General features: G+C 38.8%; 1 protein-coding gene across 1 annotated transcript in view; it reads right to left on the minus strand.

Annotated features, from left to right (window-relative positions):
• The window catches only part of LOC140243892 (lanosterol synthase-like), a 31,539-nt gene extending 13,078 nt beyond the window's left edge, over nt 1-18,461 (minus strand). Inside the window, exons 1-15 of the mRNA XM_072323561.1 lie at nt 18,391-18,461; nt 16,980-17,206; nt 16,440-16,578; nt 15,141-15,249; nt 14,338-14,459; nt 13,315-13,411; nt 11,034-11,169; nt 8,740-8,848; nt 7,910-8,028; nt 7,218-7,315; nt 6,670-6,697; nt 5,865-6,044; nt 4,550-4,699; nt 2,302-2,398; nt 1,543-1,648 (exon numbers count right to left, since the gene is read on the minus strand). Of these exons, the coding sequence (XP_072179662.1) occupies nt 1,543-1,648; nt 2,302-2,398; nt 4,550-4,699; nt 5,865-6,044; nt 6,670-6,697; nt 7,218-7,315; nt 7,910-8,028; nt 8,740-8,848; nt 11,034-11,169; nt 13,315-13,411; nt 14,338-14,459; nt 15,141-15,249; nt 16,440-16,578; nt 16,980-17,153 (1,664 nt within the window). The 5' untranslated portion in view covers nt 17,154-17,206; nt 18,391-18,461. The remainder of the gene's footprint in view (nt 1-1,542; nt 1,649-2,301; nt 2,399-4,549; nt 4,700-5,864; nt 6,045-6,669; nt 6,698-7,217; nt 7,316-7,909; nt 8,029-8,739; nt 8,849-11,033; nt 11,170-13,314; nt 13,412-14,337; nt 14,460-15,140; nt 15,250-16,439; nt 16,579-16,979; nt 17,207-18,390) is intronic.
• Nucleotides 18,462-18,763: the final 302 nt, after the last annotated feature.

Genomic DNA, 18,763 nt, shown 5'->3' on the forward strand with positions numbered 1-18,763 from the left:
TGTTGTGGTCACCGTTGCTGCCGTCACTCTGGGTCAGCCAGCTGTCCCCTGCTGTAGTCTTGTTCCAGACTCTGTCCTGACGACTGCTCACTCCGGTGCACGATGCCGTCTCAGTCAGCCCCTCGATCTCCCGTCTGTCTGCAAAGCCACAGGCTGGAACTCGTTGCCCAACGTCGGTGTTGACGACACCCCAACTGCGTTGCAGACGACTGATACAAGTTTTGGGCTCTGCTTTTCCAGTCTTTCTCGATGTTGGAACTCGCACACAAAGCTTTCGAGTCCCAAGACAGTGTTCAAAAGCAACTTTGTCACCAACAGCACGGTTGCTACTCAGCTTCTCCCGGGTCAGGCAATATTTCTGGATCACATAGCGCAGAAATAGAGTCTCAGCTGATGGTATTAATTGTTGCTCAGGTACTGGGAGTTCATCCCACCGCTGCCACCAAATGTAACTGGATGGTTTTCAGCAATGCCGCATTCTCAGCACACTGGCGTACCTTTCACGCTCAACAACCACACGATGACACTTTGAAGAACTTCGAAGCAGACAGTGATGTACAATATGTACAAAGATGGTCGTTTATTGTCTTGTAGATGAAGTTCACAAGTCTTCCGGTGCGGTATAAGAGAGTGGGTATCTCCCACTCAATGAGTGACCGATGAATACATGAATGCTCGAATCAACTAACTTCAAAGAACAAAATCATTCTATTTATAATGATTCTGAGGGTGCAGCACATGGTGCTATGGAAAATTTTGTCTAGCACCACCTAGCAACACCTAGCAACAACATAATGAATATAATAGCATTTACATGCTCCACCCCTTAATAATTTATGCAAACCATCCTCCAATCAGTTGTCGGTTACATGGCTTTAGGCCATGATCATGCCTGTTCAAAAGTGACCATCAGGCTGACCACTAGACTACACTCTACTTTGTCTTAGCGACTGTCCACTACCACCTGGCTGGTCATGATGGAAAATCCCATGTATATATGTGTGGTGCTTCTCCCTCCTCTCTGGGGCTAGCACCCTTCCCAAAACTTTCCATAAGTTTCCCCAGACTCGACATTTCTTATATATTTGATTGTAACAGTTTGTACTGGGGAAACAGCCGAAACTTTCCACAAATTTCCAAAGACTCAACATCTTCTTTGTATTTCTTTATATTATGGTTTGCGAACTCAACAATTTCTTTGTATCCCTTAATGTTATGGTTTGCAAAGGAGAAAACAGTTTTCTGCTGAATGATCACCTTTTATACCATAGAGCCAATATGGCGGCTGCAGTATTGATGCACTAACTATATGCTGTAAAATGAAATGTCATCCTTTCAAATGACTGATATTCAATATCATCAATTTGTGGTGCATGTATGACACAGGATTGATCCACTCGCTCTGTCACAGTATGCACAGTGATGTAAATTGTTATCTAGGAATGAGGCATCTCTGTTCTCTTTATTGCCACCGGTCTGACATCCACTTAAATTTTGACCCATCACCACTATTGACCTTTGACCTGAGAACTAGCTGCTAACCTTATCTCGTCTCGCCGGAAGTCCGGGATCTGGTCCTCAAAGTGTCTGAGGGACTGCATGACAGCCACTGTGCACTCAACGTAGGTGTAGTCAATCATGATGTCACCTGGGGAAAAAAATTGGTAGAGATGACGTGAGCACACTGGTGTATCTCCTTTCCTCTTCTCATAGAGCAATGTGACTGGTTGATGATACAGTGGAACCTCCTTATAAAGAGGTAGGATACAACACAATCCTTTATCATTTGTGACAAGGTGATTCTGCAGGTCCCAAGTCTATATTTCTTTGATTTTACACCCTGATATAGTGAAAAACCTGATGGAAGAAGGTAGGATAAAACAAGAATCTCTTATAACAAAGAGACTCTCCTGGTCCCAAGTCTTAATATTCTTTGTTTTTGTAAAATGAGAAACTTGATGTAGCACTAATTGTCATGGTTTTCAACACAGAATTGTGCTCAGCTAGACTATAAAGTCATATGGTGTTTGAACCCAAGCCATTCAATTGCATGGCAGATGCATTACCGACTGAGCCACCTTGCACGGCCACATTGGTGATCAAAATGGTAGACTTTACCAAATTGCTTTGTGCCTCTACAAAGTTCATGACCCCAGTGCGTCTTCCATACAGCTGGTGGCTAACATTATGAATGTTAGTATGACACACATGTTGATGACTGGCTACTATTGCAGTTGCATAATTCAAGTTTAGTTTGGCAAGTTCACAAAGGGTGTAAGGATGAAAATATAGCCAACTCACCAAATACTTCTGAAGGATTCAGTTTTTCCAAGATGTATCCCCCTCGGGTTGTTTCGTATGTGGCATATCCCCCGTCGGGATTCCGCATGTCAATAAGCTGTCATGGCAAGGCAAAGGAAAACCATATTATCTGTTTTGTAAGAAAGGTCCCTCTTAGATTACAGGTACTTCCAAATGGTATCTATTGCACCGTCCACATGAGTTTTATAAAATATAATATGATTCAACTTTGATCTTATCTGACTCATATAACAATGTATTAAAAAACTAGATATATCGCTACGGCGACTGATATGCCTCCGCCATAATGCATGGTTCTCTTAATAGGTCTATAGTACAATGTCTTGACAATGTGTGATGACAGTTTCACACAATTGGCAAAATATTAAAATGACAGGTTTGCCACAAATGTGCTGAATGTTCACTTTCCTAGAACTAGGTTCAATTGGATGAATGATTAAAATGTCAGAGTGCAGGTATTTGGTTAAGTGATGATTTTTACTTGACTTTTGACCCTTTTAGAAGTTTATGCATTGAGTAATTTTCAAGGTATAGAGAAAAAGTACAATTTCAGTATCAAATGGGAAAATAGCATTATCTAAACCTGGCCTTTGACCTTTGAACTCACAGTTCCAAAGAGAATCACTGTTAGGTTGAACATGCATAAATATGTAAGTTTCATGATGATACCTTGAGTTACTTTTGAGATATGGAGGAAAAAGTGCAATTCAGCACTTTCACTTGACCTTTGACCTTTTGACCTTTGACCTTTTGGCAAGAAACTTCCCACAGAATATATATTGGGTAATACATGCATACATCAATTTAAAAAAAAAAAAAAAAAAACCTTCAGGCATTGCATGAATATAAGGAAAGTAGTGATATTTTGAGGAGTTGACCTTGACCTTTGAAACCCTGACCTTTGAACCATGACCCCCAACTTCCCTAGATAATCACTGCCCATTGGAACAAGCATATGTGACCGTGCACCTCAAAACGAACACAAAGTCGCACACACTGATTTTGCGTGAGGACTGAAAATAAGTGAAATGGGTCAACCTAGCCGAACTTGACTTTTTCATATTTTCTGAAAGAGCGGGTCTTCTTTTACATTATGCTAAAATTTGGTATCATAAAACGGGCAGGAAAGTGTGTTTTTTTAGCAGTTTATCTCGAACATTTTTGGTAAAATAGTGTGATTAGGTATGTCTTTAGAATCCCTTTTTCATTTCGGAAAAACCTTGTCCACACTCTTCACTTTCAACTCCAATAACTTTTGAAAGGATAGTGCTACTGCTTTGAAAGTTGGCATTAGTTATGGACAGAATGTGTAAACCCGTTGAGGACGAGTCCCGAGTATACTCGGGCAGGTGTCTATGGGAAATGCGTGTTGTAGCAAAATCAGTCCGTCCTCAACGGGTTAATGAGGCATGCTTAATTTCAATTTAATCTGATAATCCCTTCATTGTTGTAAATCTGGTAGTTTACTTCCTGTTTTTGTCCCATTCATCGCACAACCAGCAGGGTTTGGTAAAGATTAAGCGCTTGAATAGACAATGTACTTCAGAGCCTCTTTTCTCAGTTCCCAATTTTCCTGAGTTTGTGCTTTCTTTCCAATATTTAGATAGATTAGGAGGGTCCATTTGATTTGAGTTATACATCATTTTAAAGCTTAAAGTCTGCCCTTTTAGAATATGGTCTGAACTAAAAATTCACATCTGGCGACTTTTTGTTTGTTTTGAGGTGTAAGGTCACATATATACTAAGTTCCATGAAGATTGAACTATTTGCAAGATATGGAGAAAAACATGAATTTTCAACCTTTTTTTTTCACAAAATAACCTGTGACCTTTGACCTTTGACCCCGTGACCCTAAAATCCAAACAAAGTATTATCCCCCCAGGATATACCCTCATACCAAGTTTGATGTAAAACCACCACATGGTTCTTGAGATATCGACAAAAACAAGACGGGACGGACGTACGTACGGACGTACGGACGTACGAACGACCCGAAAACATAATGCCTCCGACCACTTTGTTGGCGGAGGCATAAAAATCATGACTTCCTTTGTTCAGATTAGTGATTATGAATGTATGATGATGCATGTTTTCAAAGGGTTCTCAACCCTCCTTTCCCACCCCCCCCCCCCAAAAAAAAACCCAACCCATAGAAATCCTACATTCAAGCTAGCTTTTCCTTGATAGAAATATGAGTACACTTTTGTACACTGCTTGCTGCCCTTACCACATCCACAGCCTGGCCATGGCGTTCCTTGCCAATGTGGTCAGTGATGAAGGGACACTTCTCCTCCAGCAGCATGGCGGACTTGAGACCTTCTGCAGTGCAGTCGGACACTATCCAACCACAGTCCTTGGTGGAGAAGGGGTAGCCACCCTACGGACACAATCAGGAAGGGATTTGATGCTTACTGAAAGTCCATACCAAACAGCATGATAATAGCAGTGACTGCATTCAACCTAGGACGACATTTCACAAACCCTCTGCAGAATCATTACACATCGTGTTAGAGTTTAAACTGTTGTTGTGTGCAACTTGCAGGCCCTAATCAGTTTCTAGTATTTCTTGCCTACTCATACTCCTAAATTTTACACTTGTTTTGTACAAAATTACAATCACAATTTCTCAAAAGCATCAAAATAACATTCATGGAATATTTTATTTTTCCTGACCAAATTCTAACCCTTGCCCTCTCCCTCCTTCTGCCCTGTCCTTTTCCGATCCCTCCCTCCAACTCCTTTCCACCTCCCCTTCTCCCCCCTCCCCTCCCCCTCCATCCCTTCCTCCCTACACCTTCCTCCCAAATGCATTTGTGACTGTGCATCACAAAACGAACAAAAAGTCGCACCCCTTGATTTTACACGAGGACTCAAAAAAGGTGAAACCGGTCAATTTGATCAATATTGAGTTTTTCATATTTTCTGAAAGAACTACCTTTCTTCTTCATTATTCTTAAGTTTGGGATCATGACATGAATGGGAAAGTGCATTTTCAGCAGTTTTTCTACAACTCTTTTTTTGCAGAGTAGTGAGATCAGCTATGTCTTAGAGGTCCCTTTTCATTTCTTGATTACCCTTCGCTCACTCTTCATTTTCAAGACTGATAACTTTTGAAGGGATAACACTACTCCTTTGAAAGTTGGCATTAATTATGGTCAGAATGTGTTTGTAGAGCGTGCTCAATTTCAACTTAATCTAATAATCCCTTCATTGTTGTTGCCCCAGTGGTTGACATCCTGTTTTTTGTCCCATTCATCGAAAAGCTAGCACGGTTTGGTAAAGATTAATCGCTTCAATAAAAAGATAGACCCTATACTTCAGAGCCTCTTTTCTCGGTTCACACTTTCCCAGACTGTGTGCTTTCTTTCCAATATTTAGATAGGTTAGGAGAGTCCATTTCAATTGAGCTATACATCAATTTAAAGCTTAGAGTCTGCTCTTTCAGAATCTGCCCTTAACTAAAAATCCATGTCTGGCGAATTTTTGTTTGTTATGTGATGCAGGGTCACATTTGTGTGGCAGCCCACTTGTAGCAAACCCACCTTGTTCATTTGCCGGTAGTACTTGGTATAGTTTGGGGGATTGTCTGGTATCTGGGTGTTTTTGAGAAAGTCGTGCGCCTTCAAGAGAGTTTCCTGGAACTCCTTGTCCTGGTGTGCTCCCGCTTCCAGGAAGGCTTGGACAGCAAAGGCCGTGTCCCACAGCTGGGAGCCGTTTGTCCCCTGACATGGGTAAAAAGGTCAAAGTTCACAAGTGTCCCACACAAATTGGGTGTTATTTGTTTTATACAAAATTGCAATATGTCTTCCTTTTGAAGCATGAACATCATCAGGTTTTCAGACTGTTTCACAAATGGAAAAACTGCATAAAGCAAGCATGCTCAATCAAAAGAAAAGAAAAAAAAAATCAATATTTCTAACTTCAAAACATATTTTCTTGTTTTTGCATGAAGCAAAACATAGTTATATTGTTTAGAAAAAAACACAAAAACTGATTGACAGTTCTATACTCTCAAGAGAAAAAAAATTGTAATCACTTCTTGCTAATTTTTACATTAAGTATCTAATTATTTATTCAGATGAGCTCTTTCATTTGGTCGAGTGCACAGTGCAATACCAGTATTCAAAGCAACTTCACTCCTCTATTGGAGGGGATGCTCTCATAAAGAACAGCTTCAGCACATATAACTACAAATATGCAATAAGAAGGGGAAATGCATGTGTAAAGTTTTGGTGGTATGGGAAGATTACTACATGGTAAGTGAGAGAGGTATTATAACTCATGTTCAATTCTAAATCATGCCCAGAGATGTCATGTTTCATGACGATTGAGAAGTTGATGATTTACCTGCATTTTCATGCCATCCAACCCAATCCTGTTGGAAAAACACAGTAAAAAGTCAAATCAATGATCACTTGTTGAATAAAGTTACAGCACTTATATCGAGATTTCTGTCTATAATTGTTTTTTACACTGAACAATGTATGACTTTCATAGAATGGATACACAAACTTAATTTTGTATGAGTTAATTGTTTTGTATGTTGACACCATGCCTAAAAAAAAAGAGTGAATTTACAAACAATGTATAGCAGTTGTTCTCTAGACTCAGAATATGACACAGAAGCATTTATAAGCTTTGGATTTTTCACATATAGTATATGCTGTTTGCTGTAATACCGTAGTAATCATAACAAATATCATTACAAATTGTAATGGACATGCCTCATCCAAAGCAATGGGTTACTGCCCCTTATGATCAGTGTTTGAACATTTTCTGTACATTTTTGCCATTGTCCTGGACATGAAGGCAGCTGCTACATGAGCACATGTCAGGATATGCAGATGTCAGAAAGAGAGAAAGTGGGGGGGGGGGGGGGGGGGACAGCATCTTACCACAGGTAGTCAGGGATGCGCTCTACATGTTTCTTGAAGGCCTGTGACTCGGGACCATCGATGTGCCATCTTACTAGCATCTGTATCACCTTAGATATCTGTGAGGGGGTGGGGTAGGGAGGAGAACAGGTATTATCAGGCTGCAAAAGACTGTGGCTTTTCAAAAAATACAAATAAAACCCCAAACTGACATAATAATACCTACAGTGGGCATAGATATGCAACAGTACTACATCGATATAAAGTGAATTCAGAACAAATATGCGCAATTTAAAGCAAACAAGTTTTTGGAAATAACTGTATGTCAAGCTGATGATTTAAATGAATTTAGAAACAGTGGGTTACAAAATGATATATGCAAATTAGATTGTTGGTAAAGATGTAGAAAATCTCACAAAGGCACAGAATAAGCAGCAAAATTGGCAACATTTATTTGTATCACATAAATCTGAGGAATCAAGACGATGATACAAAACAACTGTTCTCAAGTCTATGCTGATGATGACAAAACACACCAGAAGGTGAAGTGAATGTATCTGTGATATTTTTTCTAAAATCTGTGTTTCTTCTTTTTGTTCCCACAAACAGTTCCCACAAATATGAGAATCTCTGCAATGTCTTAAAATCCACCTGCCAAGCATAGCTCATGAATATCTTGTAGGGAAAACTCATTCAAAATAGGCTCAACTCACCGGTCCAATGCTGATTCCGTCAGTAAACTCATCGTCTGCCTTGATGTGGTCGTAGCACATGTCGAGTGCCTTTTTCCTCAGCCACGTCGAGTGAAACTTCTCATAAAAGTCCAGAATTGCTGAAAGAAAAATTAAGATGAATGAGCACATCTCCTCATGGATGGATGATAGGGTCACAAAATAGTACTGCCACCATGTTGAATTAAGAGTGATGTTCACAGTTTAAGTGATTTACAAGTCTTTTCCCAAGAAATGATGCGAGATAATAGAGACATATGGCAGCCTTGCAGTCTCTGGAGTATTTTGCAAAGGTGCTACTTTTCAGCTTCAACAACAAACAAGAAAAAGGGCATCATATCACATAAATTTGGTCCAGACATCCACTGGAGTTTATACAGGTCATACATGAAGCTCTTGAAATCCGTCTTATCATCCCAGGGAAAACACAGCTGTGTAATGGACACGCTTTAATTTCCATACTGCCATAATAAACACTTGACTTGTTGACAAATAACTTATTGGTCCAGATAAAGCATCCACATAATTTTCCTGCCACATATTACCCTGTGAGTGATATCATTGCAGGGGATTTGATATTCATATTAAATCCTCACAACATTAAATTTACCGAATCAAATTTCTAGACAGATAAAACACAAGTGAAAGACCAAGAACAATGTATAACAGCCTGTTATAACTGGTAAATTAGTGCTGCATTACAAAATTTCTGGGATAAAGAATCCTATGAACTTGACGAACTGAATGTTATATCATTTTCAGTTGCCATGACAACAGCATCAATCTAGCCCATTTATTGTCAATAAACTCACCCATTGCAATATTGTAGAGCCAGCTGTGTGGTGTGTACAGGTCATACTTGGAGATATTGTCCCTCTGTGCAGGCCAGTTTATGGTGTCAAAATCTTGCTTGAAAATTTCCTGGAGATCATCGGGACAAATATTGGAGAAGAAACATTCACTGGAAACATGAAAGAATATTGTACACATATGACATTAGATAAACACTTTATTCATATCCCAGTGTACTGGTATATCAAGTCAGGAAAAGGCACATTCATCATAGTTATGGGCAGGTATTGTGCAATACACATAGACAATATTTCCTAAAATGACCAGAACTCTTCGAGATTTTACATTATGTTTTCACACAGGAATGTTGGGTTTACATCCTGGCATTCTAAAGACATCTCGATCATTGGAAATATCTGTAAACGCAAAGCCAACATGACATTACAAATCTGCAGAAAACCACATCTCACAAATATGATATGCAGAGACAGAAGAACATGACAGTTGAACGATACCTCATTTCATTTTGTAACAAACAAATGTCATTTAGTAAACTGGTTGCTAAACTTCAGTCAAATATGGAGTTTACGGGAAATAGTCAGTGCTAGCTTACTTCAGTGGCAATGTCATTCAGGCAGTAGAAATATTGCAGCAGCCAAAATTTATCCATTTGAATCAGGGAGGTTCCAAGAGCACGTATCCCAAGAAGCAAACAAGGAAAAGTAGAAATTACGCGGTGCGTAATATATGTCCCCACTGGAAGTAGCATTTTGTAGCAAAATGTACAATATAGGTCAAAAATCAAGGTCAAAGGTCAAAGAAGTCAAAGGTCAAAATTCTGTGTAGAAGTTTTGAAGCGCTCACCTAGTGCCATCACATAAAGCAAACGGAATCGCAATCGGGTTAGAAATGGCGAAGGAGTAGCATTTTGTAGCAAAATGTACAACAAAATGTAGGTCAAAAATTAAGGTCAAAGGTCAAAATTCTGTGTAGAAATTTTGAAGCCCTCACCTAGTGCCATCACATAAATCAAACAGAATTGAAATCGGGTAAGAAATGGCGAAGGAGTAGCATTTTGTAGCAAAGTGTACAATACAGGTCAAAAAATCAAGGTCAAAGGTCAAAGAAGTCAAAGGTCAAAATTCTGTGTAGAAGTGTTGAAGCCCTCACCTAGTGCCATCACATAAAGCAAATGGAATCGAAATCGGGTTAGAAATGGCGAAGGAGTAGCATTTTGTAGCAAAGTGTACAATACGGGTCAAAAAATCAAGGTCAAAGGTCAAAGAAGTCAAAGGTCAAAATTCTGTGTAGAAGTGTTGAAGCCCTCACCTAGTGCCGTCACATAAAGCAAACGGAATCGAAAACGGGTTAGAAATGGCGAAGGAGTAGCATTTTGTAGCAAAATGTACAATACAGGTCAAAAAATCAAGGTCAAAGGTCAAAGAAGTCAAAGGTCAAAATTCTGTGTAGAAGTGTTGAAGCCCTCACCTAGTGCCATCACGTAAAGCAAACGGAATCGAAATCGGGTTAGAAATGGCGAAGGAGTACATTTTGTAGCACAAATGTACAATATAGGTCAAAAAATCAAGGTCAAAGGTCAAAGAAGTCAAAGGTCAAAATTCTGTGTAGAAGTTTTGAAGCCCTCACCTAGTGCCATCACATAAAGCAAACGGAATCGAAATCGGGTTAGAAATGGCGAAGGAGTAGCATTTTGTAGCAAAATGTACAATATAGGTCAAAGGTCAAGGTCAAAGGTCACGACTGAAATTCTGTGTAGAAGTTTCAAAGCTCCCATGTAGTGCTATCATATAAAGCAAACACAATCAAAATTGGCTCATATATGACAGAGAAGTAGCAAATTGAAGATTTTGATCACACACGGACGGACGGACGTGTGGACACACGGACGGACACACACACGTACGGAGCCCGTTTCATAGTCCCCTGCTCGAACTCGTTCGGCGGGGACAAAAATACATCCAAAATTGGGGTGCTCCGTATACCAGGGGCATATTGCCTACAACCTTTAACCTGAGAAAAACTCAAGTAAGAACTGAAAACTTAAGTTTGGTGCTGCCACTGACAGGAAAAACTCTTTTCACAATCAACCTGTGCTTTTCTCAAGTGAAAAGTTTTATGCAACAGACCTCAGGTACATTCTTCTGCCATGATACGAAGAAATGGCTTGCTCTTCAGGGAGACTTGGCAGCTTTGTAGCATAAAGCGAAAGTTTTGTTTTCTCATCTCAAAGGAAAGGAGAGTTTGAAGGGGGAGGGGATCAACTTGAGGTGGTATTTTTTAAACCCGAACTTACTTTCCTCAGCTGCCTGATGAGGTTGTCTTCCTTGGCCTGAAACTTGGTGCCATAGAAGAAGCCCATTGGGAGGTAGACTTGGCGACAGTGACACCAAATGGTGGAAGGGTGGGCGGGGAACCAGGAGGGGAACAGCCTGGTTGGGGGGGGGGGGAGTTAGGATTATAGCATAATACATGGTGAAGAAACTTGGGATAATCATGTCAAGATCACATATAAAAACAAAACAAATACAGTGTATATGACTCAAATATTATTATACAGATTGATATTTCCTCTACTTTTATAAACATGTATTTCTGACATTCATATTGATATCGTATTGATGTACTAGTATATTTCTTGTATGTGTTATGTCTATGTGTCTGTGTTTAAATATGTGTGGTCTGTATGTATGTATTCTACACTGTATGTACATGCCTATGTAATGTGTATGGATGCAAACAAAACAAATTTCCATAAATGGACAATAACACTGAATCAAATCAAACAGAACCGAATTGATATGGGTATACGACTATGGCATGGTCATATGACTAGACCAGACCTAAGAATTAGTTGAGCACTAACCTCACTATATACTATTTGTCACGCTCATCAACACACTATCTTTCACTGTGACTGTTTCAGAGTTGACAGCGAAGTCATTAACCTCTTCAAGATAGTTTTTATCAAAAAAACAACAACACAAAGCTATGCTTTGTTATCTGTTCTGTTATGTCAGTGTACATTCAAGGTTGTGTACTGTATACCCTTTGGTATATGGACTAGTTGATTTTTTAATCTTTTGTTTGTTTCTCTGTTCAATATGAAACAAGTGTGCAATCAACTATATTTCTATTTCCTGCTGCGCGGCTGATGCAAAATGAAGTCTTTGATAATGAGGTAGATCATGATTCAAATTCATTGTTTTCAAAATTATATTTGCATGTTTACTTGAAATGGAATACATACATACATACATACATACATACATGTACATAAGTTTATATACATACATATTGCAATGTGAAACAAACATAAAACATAAACTTGTAAGATAACACTAACATGAACACAAAATAATCTTTATTTCAATTTATGGGAGTCTGTGTAGTGGGATTTATCTCATTATTCCTATGCACATTTATTTCGCATCAGTTACAGGCAGTGTAGCAAGAAATGCATGTATACTCATAAAGTTCATACAAATTGTGGTAACAAGTTAAAAAAAAAAAAGAATAAGTTGTAATAATCAAGAGTTAATTTCTCATTGATGGAAACAGAACCAACAGAACAGTCATCAATATGAAGTAAATTTGATCACACATACACAACCTTGAATGTATAGTGACATGACAGATAAGAAACAAAGTTATGTGTTAGCTTTAATGATAAAGTCTATCTTGCAAAGGCGAATGGCTGGGCTTTCAACTCTCAAGCAAACCCTCTGGAAGATATGATGAGTTGATTTAGGTGATAAAAAAGATATTTTGACTTAGCAAACAGATAGTGTAAGGTAAACTAAGTGCACACTGAATTCTAGGTCTGTTTGAGTAATATGTTCATATCGACTTTTTTTACAACACATGAATATTGCTGCATGGATATTGATGCATTCTTCAAAAATCTACACAGAAACTTAATCTATTACCTGCAAACTTTGTAAATACTATCAAGTGCATATTAAGTTTTCAGGAAAAAGTGAAATATACGTAAAAAGAAAATTAAAAATCATTTTTGCAGCCTAATGTTTCAACATTATTCCATAGGCCCAATAAGTAACAGCCAGTGTAAGTTTTCACATTTTTTACTTGTATACGTAATTCTGTATACAAGACATATTCTGTGAGTATGACATTTGGCGAGTTAAGACTTCTAAGACAATTTTGCAAGTAGTTGACTTCGCAACCGAGAACCAGGTTGACAAAATTATGTCAGTTTGTCAATTTTGATGTGCAGCTAAACATGGTGATTATTGTACCTACTGCTGTGCATGTAGTTTATGCAGAAACGATATATCGCATTAAACAAAGGATCCTCTTCAAAGGTAATATACCAGGGCCCCATTTCACAAAAACTTGATATGATAGCAACTCTTGCTGGAATGGCAATTGTCATGGTAACAACAAGAATACAGCTTCCTGATTGGCCGTTGCTATGAGAAGTTGCCATTCCAGCAAGAGTTGCTATCCTAACATCTTTTACAAAATGGGGCACAGATATTTTTTTTTAATAACTTCACTGCACATTTTCCACATTGTTTATATGACGTAGATACAAAAGATTGTAAAATTCTCACCAGATTTCTGGGAACAGACAGTGCATGCCTTCCCACTTGTAGACGTTGAGAACACAGAGCCAGAACTTCCCCCAGGAGGGAATACTCTCTGCCCCACCTGGGTGGTGAGCACAAAATATGAATATTCATGGGAGTTTGACTCTTAACCAATATTGTAAACAGCATGGCTTTTGTATACAAATTACAGAGAAAACATTCTCCATTCTTTCTTGGGTCAGCATTGTTCTTAAAAAGGCATGCCTCCTTTCCAAAATCAATCAAACATACAAGGTACATGATTCTTTTTTGTGAAATTTTCTCCAATTTTTTTTTCTTTCGACAGAGAAATATTTCACTTTCCTACAAAAGCCACAAGTAAATCATGCTCTTTATGATAAAAAAATATGATTTACACACTGGCATAGGTGAGCCCTTAAAGAGAACAATTGAACAGAAGAGAAAGTAGAACACTCAATCAAATCACCATCGCTTTCTAATGATTATTCAGTACACTGTATCATACCATCATTTTGGTCATCATTCAAGATTTATGTGAATACTGCAACGTTATCCTGTTATCTTAGCATCTTGTCAAGTTATAAGCATGATTTGAAGATGCAACTTCACAATGTCAAAACATTTTTATTGCAGCATTACATGAGCACTACATCAAAACATCATGACATTATCCATTTATATTCCAAAGCAGAGAATCCTCATCTCATACAGTGGGTGTTTATTTTGATTCAATGCAAAAGTTCATCATATTAAACCTAATAACTGCATCAGTCTCCCTTGAATAGACACAGCAGTCATATGTAGAGTGTCGACAATAGCATTATTTCAAGGCTTTCAAGGTTTTGACAGCTATGATCCATTATCACTTTAACTGCTGTGCAATATGCTCTGTGTACATAAAGTAATCTCCATGGTACAAAGGGCAATCATTGAAGTGTGCGATGTTGTAGGTTATCATGACATTTAGTGTGCAAGACTCGGCTGAATGAAAGACTGAGAGTAGGGGTTAATGACCAGTTATCTCACCCATCTTCATGAGGAGTGCCTTGGCTTTCTGAAGGTCAGGGTCGTCTGCTGGTACTCCTAGCAGCCTCATGGTCACGTAGTTCATGGCTGTGCCAAACACAGTGGCATGGTCCTCAATGTGACTGCAAGGACATGAAAATCCACTCATTTTGATCACTTCTCCTAGCCTTAACCCATTGAGGATGGGCTGATATTGCTACAACGTGCATATCCCATGTAGACACCTGCCCGAGTATACTTGGGACTGGTCTTTAACAGGTTTAATAAATTCTACAACCCCCAAATCCCCTGCAACACTGGCACAATACTAGCTACGTACTTGCGCTTAGGAAAGGTTTTAACATTCTGCTCTTGAATGCAATCATATCACCTGAAAAAAAAAAAAAAATTGCTGTCGCCTGCACAATGCATACACAGTTAAATTCTATGCATGTTCCTACAAGAGTAAAGTTCCCGTACCACATAAAAAAAAACAGATATTTACCAATGAGAATTTGATGTCTAAAGTTTAGACATCATCCTCTGACAAAAGCTTACAGATTTTTTATTTTTTTTTTTAAATTGGACTTCTGTTCAAAAAAAAAAATATATATATGACCCTTAGTCAACAATTTTTGTGCATTTTGAGTTCTTGTTTATCAGGTTTTTCCATAAGTGAGATGAGAGGAAATACTTTGATCAAATATTAGACATTGAACTGTGAATAGATAAAGAGCAGTTTTAATTCATTTTTTGATGTTGGTCATTTACATACAACTGGTGAGAGGGTACTATATGACATTACAGACAAAATGTGGACTTACAGGCCCCACCCTCCATCGGGACACTGGACGGACCGAAGGTAACGCACCATCTCCTTTTTGGATGCCTCAGGTAGAACCACTCCGGCGATGTAACACACTATGATCAGACCTGTGAGAGAAAAATGAAGCAAGGGCTGAATATGTGGATATGATCACGCCTGGATATCATTTGGTCCTCAGAAATTTCTAAAAAATACAATCACAATTTGACACTTTGAATCTTTAATAATGAAGTGTTTTATTAATCATGAACATTTGAAAAGAACACTTTGATTGCAACTGATTGACAAATTGCCCTACATCGACGTAAATAAGCACTGAATTGATCAGGTGATCAGGAGGTCGTAGGTTCAAATCCTGCTCGAGTATGTACGCCCATGATTTTGTTATCATGGTTACTCCTAAAACACTGATCAATTCAGTGCTTATGTACGTCGACGTAGGGTAATTTGTCAATCAGTTGCAATGAAAACATCTCGACGGAAGAATTTCATGAATTTGAACACTTTGATTGTCTCGCACAGATATGCACAAAACGCAGATGCAGACATGCATAGACACATACAAACACACACACACACTTTTATAGATACTTGTTTTATATTCATACATGTGTGCGTACAATTGTATGATCAGAAATATGTGCCAAGGTACTTAGATTAACTTGCCAAGCTTTTTCATCAGCATTCAGCAATTCATCCTAACTTAACATAGTTGAACACACTTATGAATCAAATTACAGTTGAACCTCTCGTATCCGGACAAGTCGGGACCGGGGCTCATCCGGATAAGGGATTTGGCCGGATACGGGAGACTCGATGCTTTATACATATGTACATATACATACACATGTACTGATGTAGCCCATTGCAGTACCACATGTACTCGTAGTAATGTGTATACTGCAACCTTTTCATTGTTACACTCAGTAACAGACCCCAAAATAGAGGTGTATGTGAATGTTGGAAGTAATATGTAATTCATGTGTGTTTGTGTAGGAGTTCTCAAGGAGTTGGAAATCCCCCTTTCCTCCGGTAATTATTAAAAAAAAAAAAAAAAAAAAATCACCGCGAGATTGAGTCCATATAATAGAGAGATCCGGATAAAGGGAGGCCGGATAAGAGAGGTTCAACTGTATTTAACTATTTTCATGCAACGCTTGTTCTGGAGGTTGTGGGAGAAAGGTGCAGTCAGAAAGGGTAATATAATGGAAAGAGAAGCACAGTGTCACACAAGAACGTAGTGTTCGTCTGACAGAATCAGTGCAGAGCATTTCACTCCACAAACTTTGCCATTTACCTGGCAACAAGAAAAGAGGACCTCCATAATCCCCGGCCCAGTGGCCGTCCTCTGTCTGTAGCTTGGAGTAGAATGTCATCCCATTCTTGGCCGCTGCCTTGGCCGTCTTTGCCTTGGGAAGTGGGGGCGCTAGATCATTCTGTGGAACATGGAGTAGGGGTCAATGGAATAGACAGCGTATAAATGACACCAATTAGAAAAAAAAAAGGTGAAGGACCCAAAAAAATTTAAAAAGAATTGACTCTATGGAGATGTCACCTGCATAAATTTGGTGTAAGCAAATTTCCATGAGGTTGTGAAAAAAAATTACTATCATTCATTCTCTCAAACATGTGTACTATCTTTCAAACAGCACAAACTAAGAATCACAGGTAATGTGGAGAAAGCACTACTATTACACACTACAAACGTGCACTGCAATCACGAATGAACAACTCTGATTTTTTTTTTAAATTTCACTAATTCATGATATTCAATGATACAGAAAACCACACACAAAAAAGGTAAATTGTATTGCATTGCTCAAGAATGCGGTCTTACTATATCCAGTCCAAGGGCCCATTTCTCCACAAAGGTCTGAGGCCTGTCCACCGTCTCGCCTTCTGGAATGTATCGCCACGTCTGACGTCCATTCACATTGGTCAGCCTCCACCGGGTAAGGTCCGTGGCAGGTTGGGTTTTGTAGGGACCTCCTCGATTCTTCTTGTCCGACATGGTGCTGTCAGATCGGTCAGCCTTCAGGAAGCTATCAGGGTTTGCTTCACACACTGCATGTCATGCAAAAATGAAATTGTCATTGATAATCCTGAGTGATTTTCTGCATATCAATTACTTTTTTCTTTCTTTCTTTTTTAGGTACTTGGTGAATTTTCAGCTCAAACAAGATAATTCTCAACTTTCAAATTTTCAATGCTCCTTTTAAAGGTTCAAAATTATTTTCTGTTAGTGGTGGTGCCTTCCATCCTAGACAGAAAGATTCGACTGTCCAGAGGAGTCTTTTATTTTTTTGACATTATCGCTCTCTTTCGAGGGGATCCTTGAAGCCAGATGCAGTCTCTGCAGAACACAGCCCCGATGACCAGATACAGAACGATCTTTCGGTCAACTTCCATCCTTGATGACATTTCAAAATATTACAGGCAATTCTATACGTAGACCTACTTCATTACATGTTGGTCACTAGTTGCTCCATTGTAAACTTTGTTAACTCTGGGAGCCCAAACAAAACGTTTCAAATTTGGGCTGGTCGTAGTTGACCTATTTACAGCATAGTGAAGACAGTACAGACAGTAGTAGTCTAGACCGTTCTAGATCTAGACTTCTAGTGCGGAGTGCGGACTGGAAATTTCTACTAAAGTGAAAATATAAAAAAAATGTTCAAGGTTTTAGTACAAGCAATATGACTATGAGCTCAATCTTATGACCAAGCTGCGTGCATGCGCCTGGACCATTTATCAATATCAGATATTGGCATGATTGGTAAGCAAATAATTTATCTTCATCGTCATCCTACATACCCCATAAAACTTAAAAAAAATAAAAGAATCTTGTCTTGTAAGGTTATTTAGATTTCAACTTCAACCGAGAAGACTTCAATCTTGTGGATTTTCAATTTTGTGGTTTTGGTATGTGATGTGCGTGTGGAGAGATAACATTCATGAAACAACACTGACTGGTTAGGCTCTTGTGAGCTGTGCTGGAGCTGTGCAGAGCTGCCTGCACCCACACAAATTAATTTACACACAATCAAATACATTGTAAAGTAAATTTACACTTTGTACGTCGGACAAGCAACACAGAAGAGAAGAAATGGGACTATGAATATCGTTTCGCAGGGCAGGCACGGATACTGATCACAGTGATGGTCATGGTACGAACCATTTAATTTTATTTCTGTGAGCTGTAATGAGCTTTAGATATACGGAACTAGACAAAAATACAATTTGCGTACCTCCTTAAAGTGAAGTCTGCATTAAAATCCTCGAATTCCGCAACGTTGTGTTATTCCCAGGTCGAAATATAGTCCACGATCATCTGCCGATAGTTATGAATATTTATAAGCTTGCCTTACCTAGTCTCTCTTAAGACTGTATACAGGCTACAATATATTGATAAAAAAAAAGGGGGGGGGGAAGGAAATCATGACAATGAATCCATGTGCTCTGTTTAAACATGTTCCTATTCTACAGCATCACCAGGGATTGTGAAGGCAGATTAAAGACTGATGTATGTACATATTGCAGAAACTATTAATTGAGAAGTTTTTGGGAGTTTAAAAATGTAGACTAACGCGTCTCACAAAAAATCGTAACGCTCCGCCCAAC

The sequence above is a fragment of the Diadema setosum genome, chromosome 20 (genome assembly GCF_964275005.1).
Source record: "Diadema setosum chromosome 20, eeDiaSeto1, whole genome shotgun sequence".
Taxonomy (NCBI): Eukaryota; Metazoa; Echinodermata; class Echinoidea; order Diadematoida; family Diadematidae; genus Diadema; species Diadema setosum.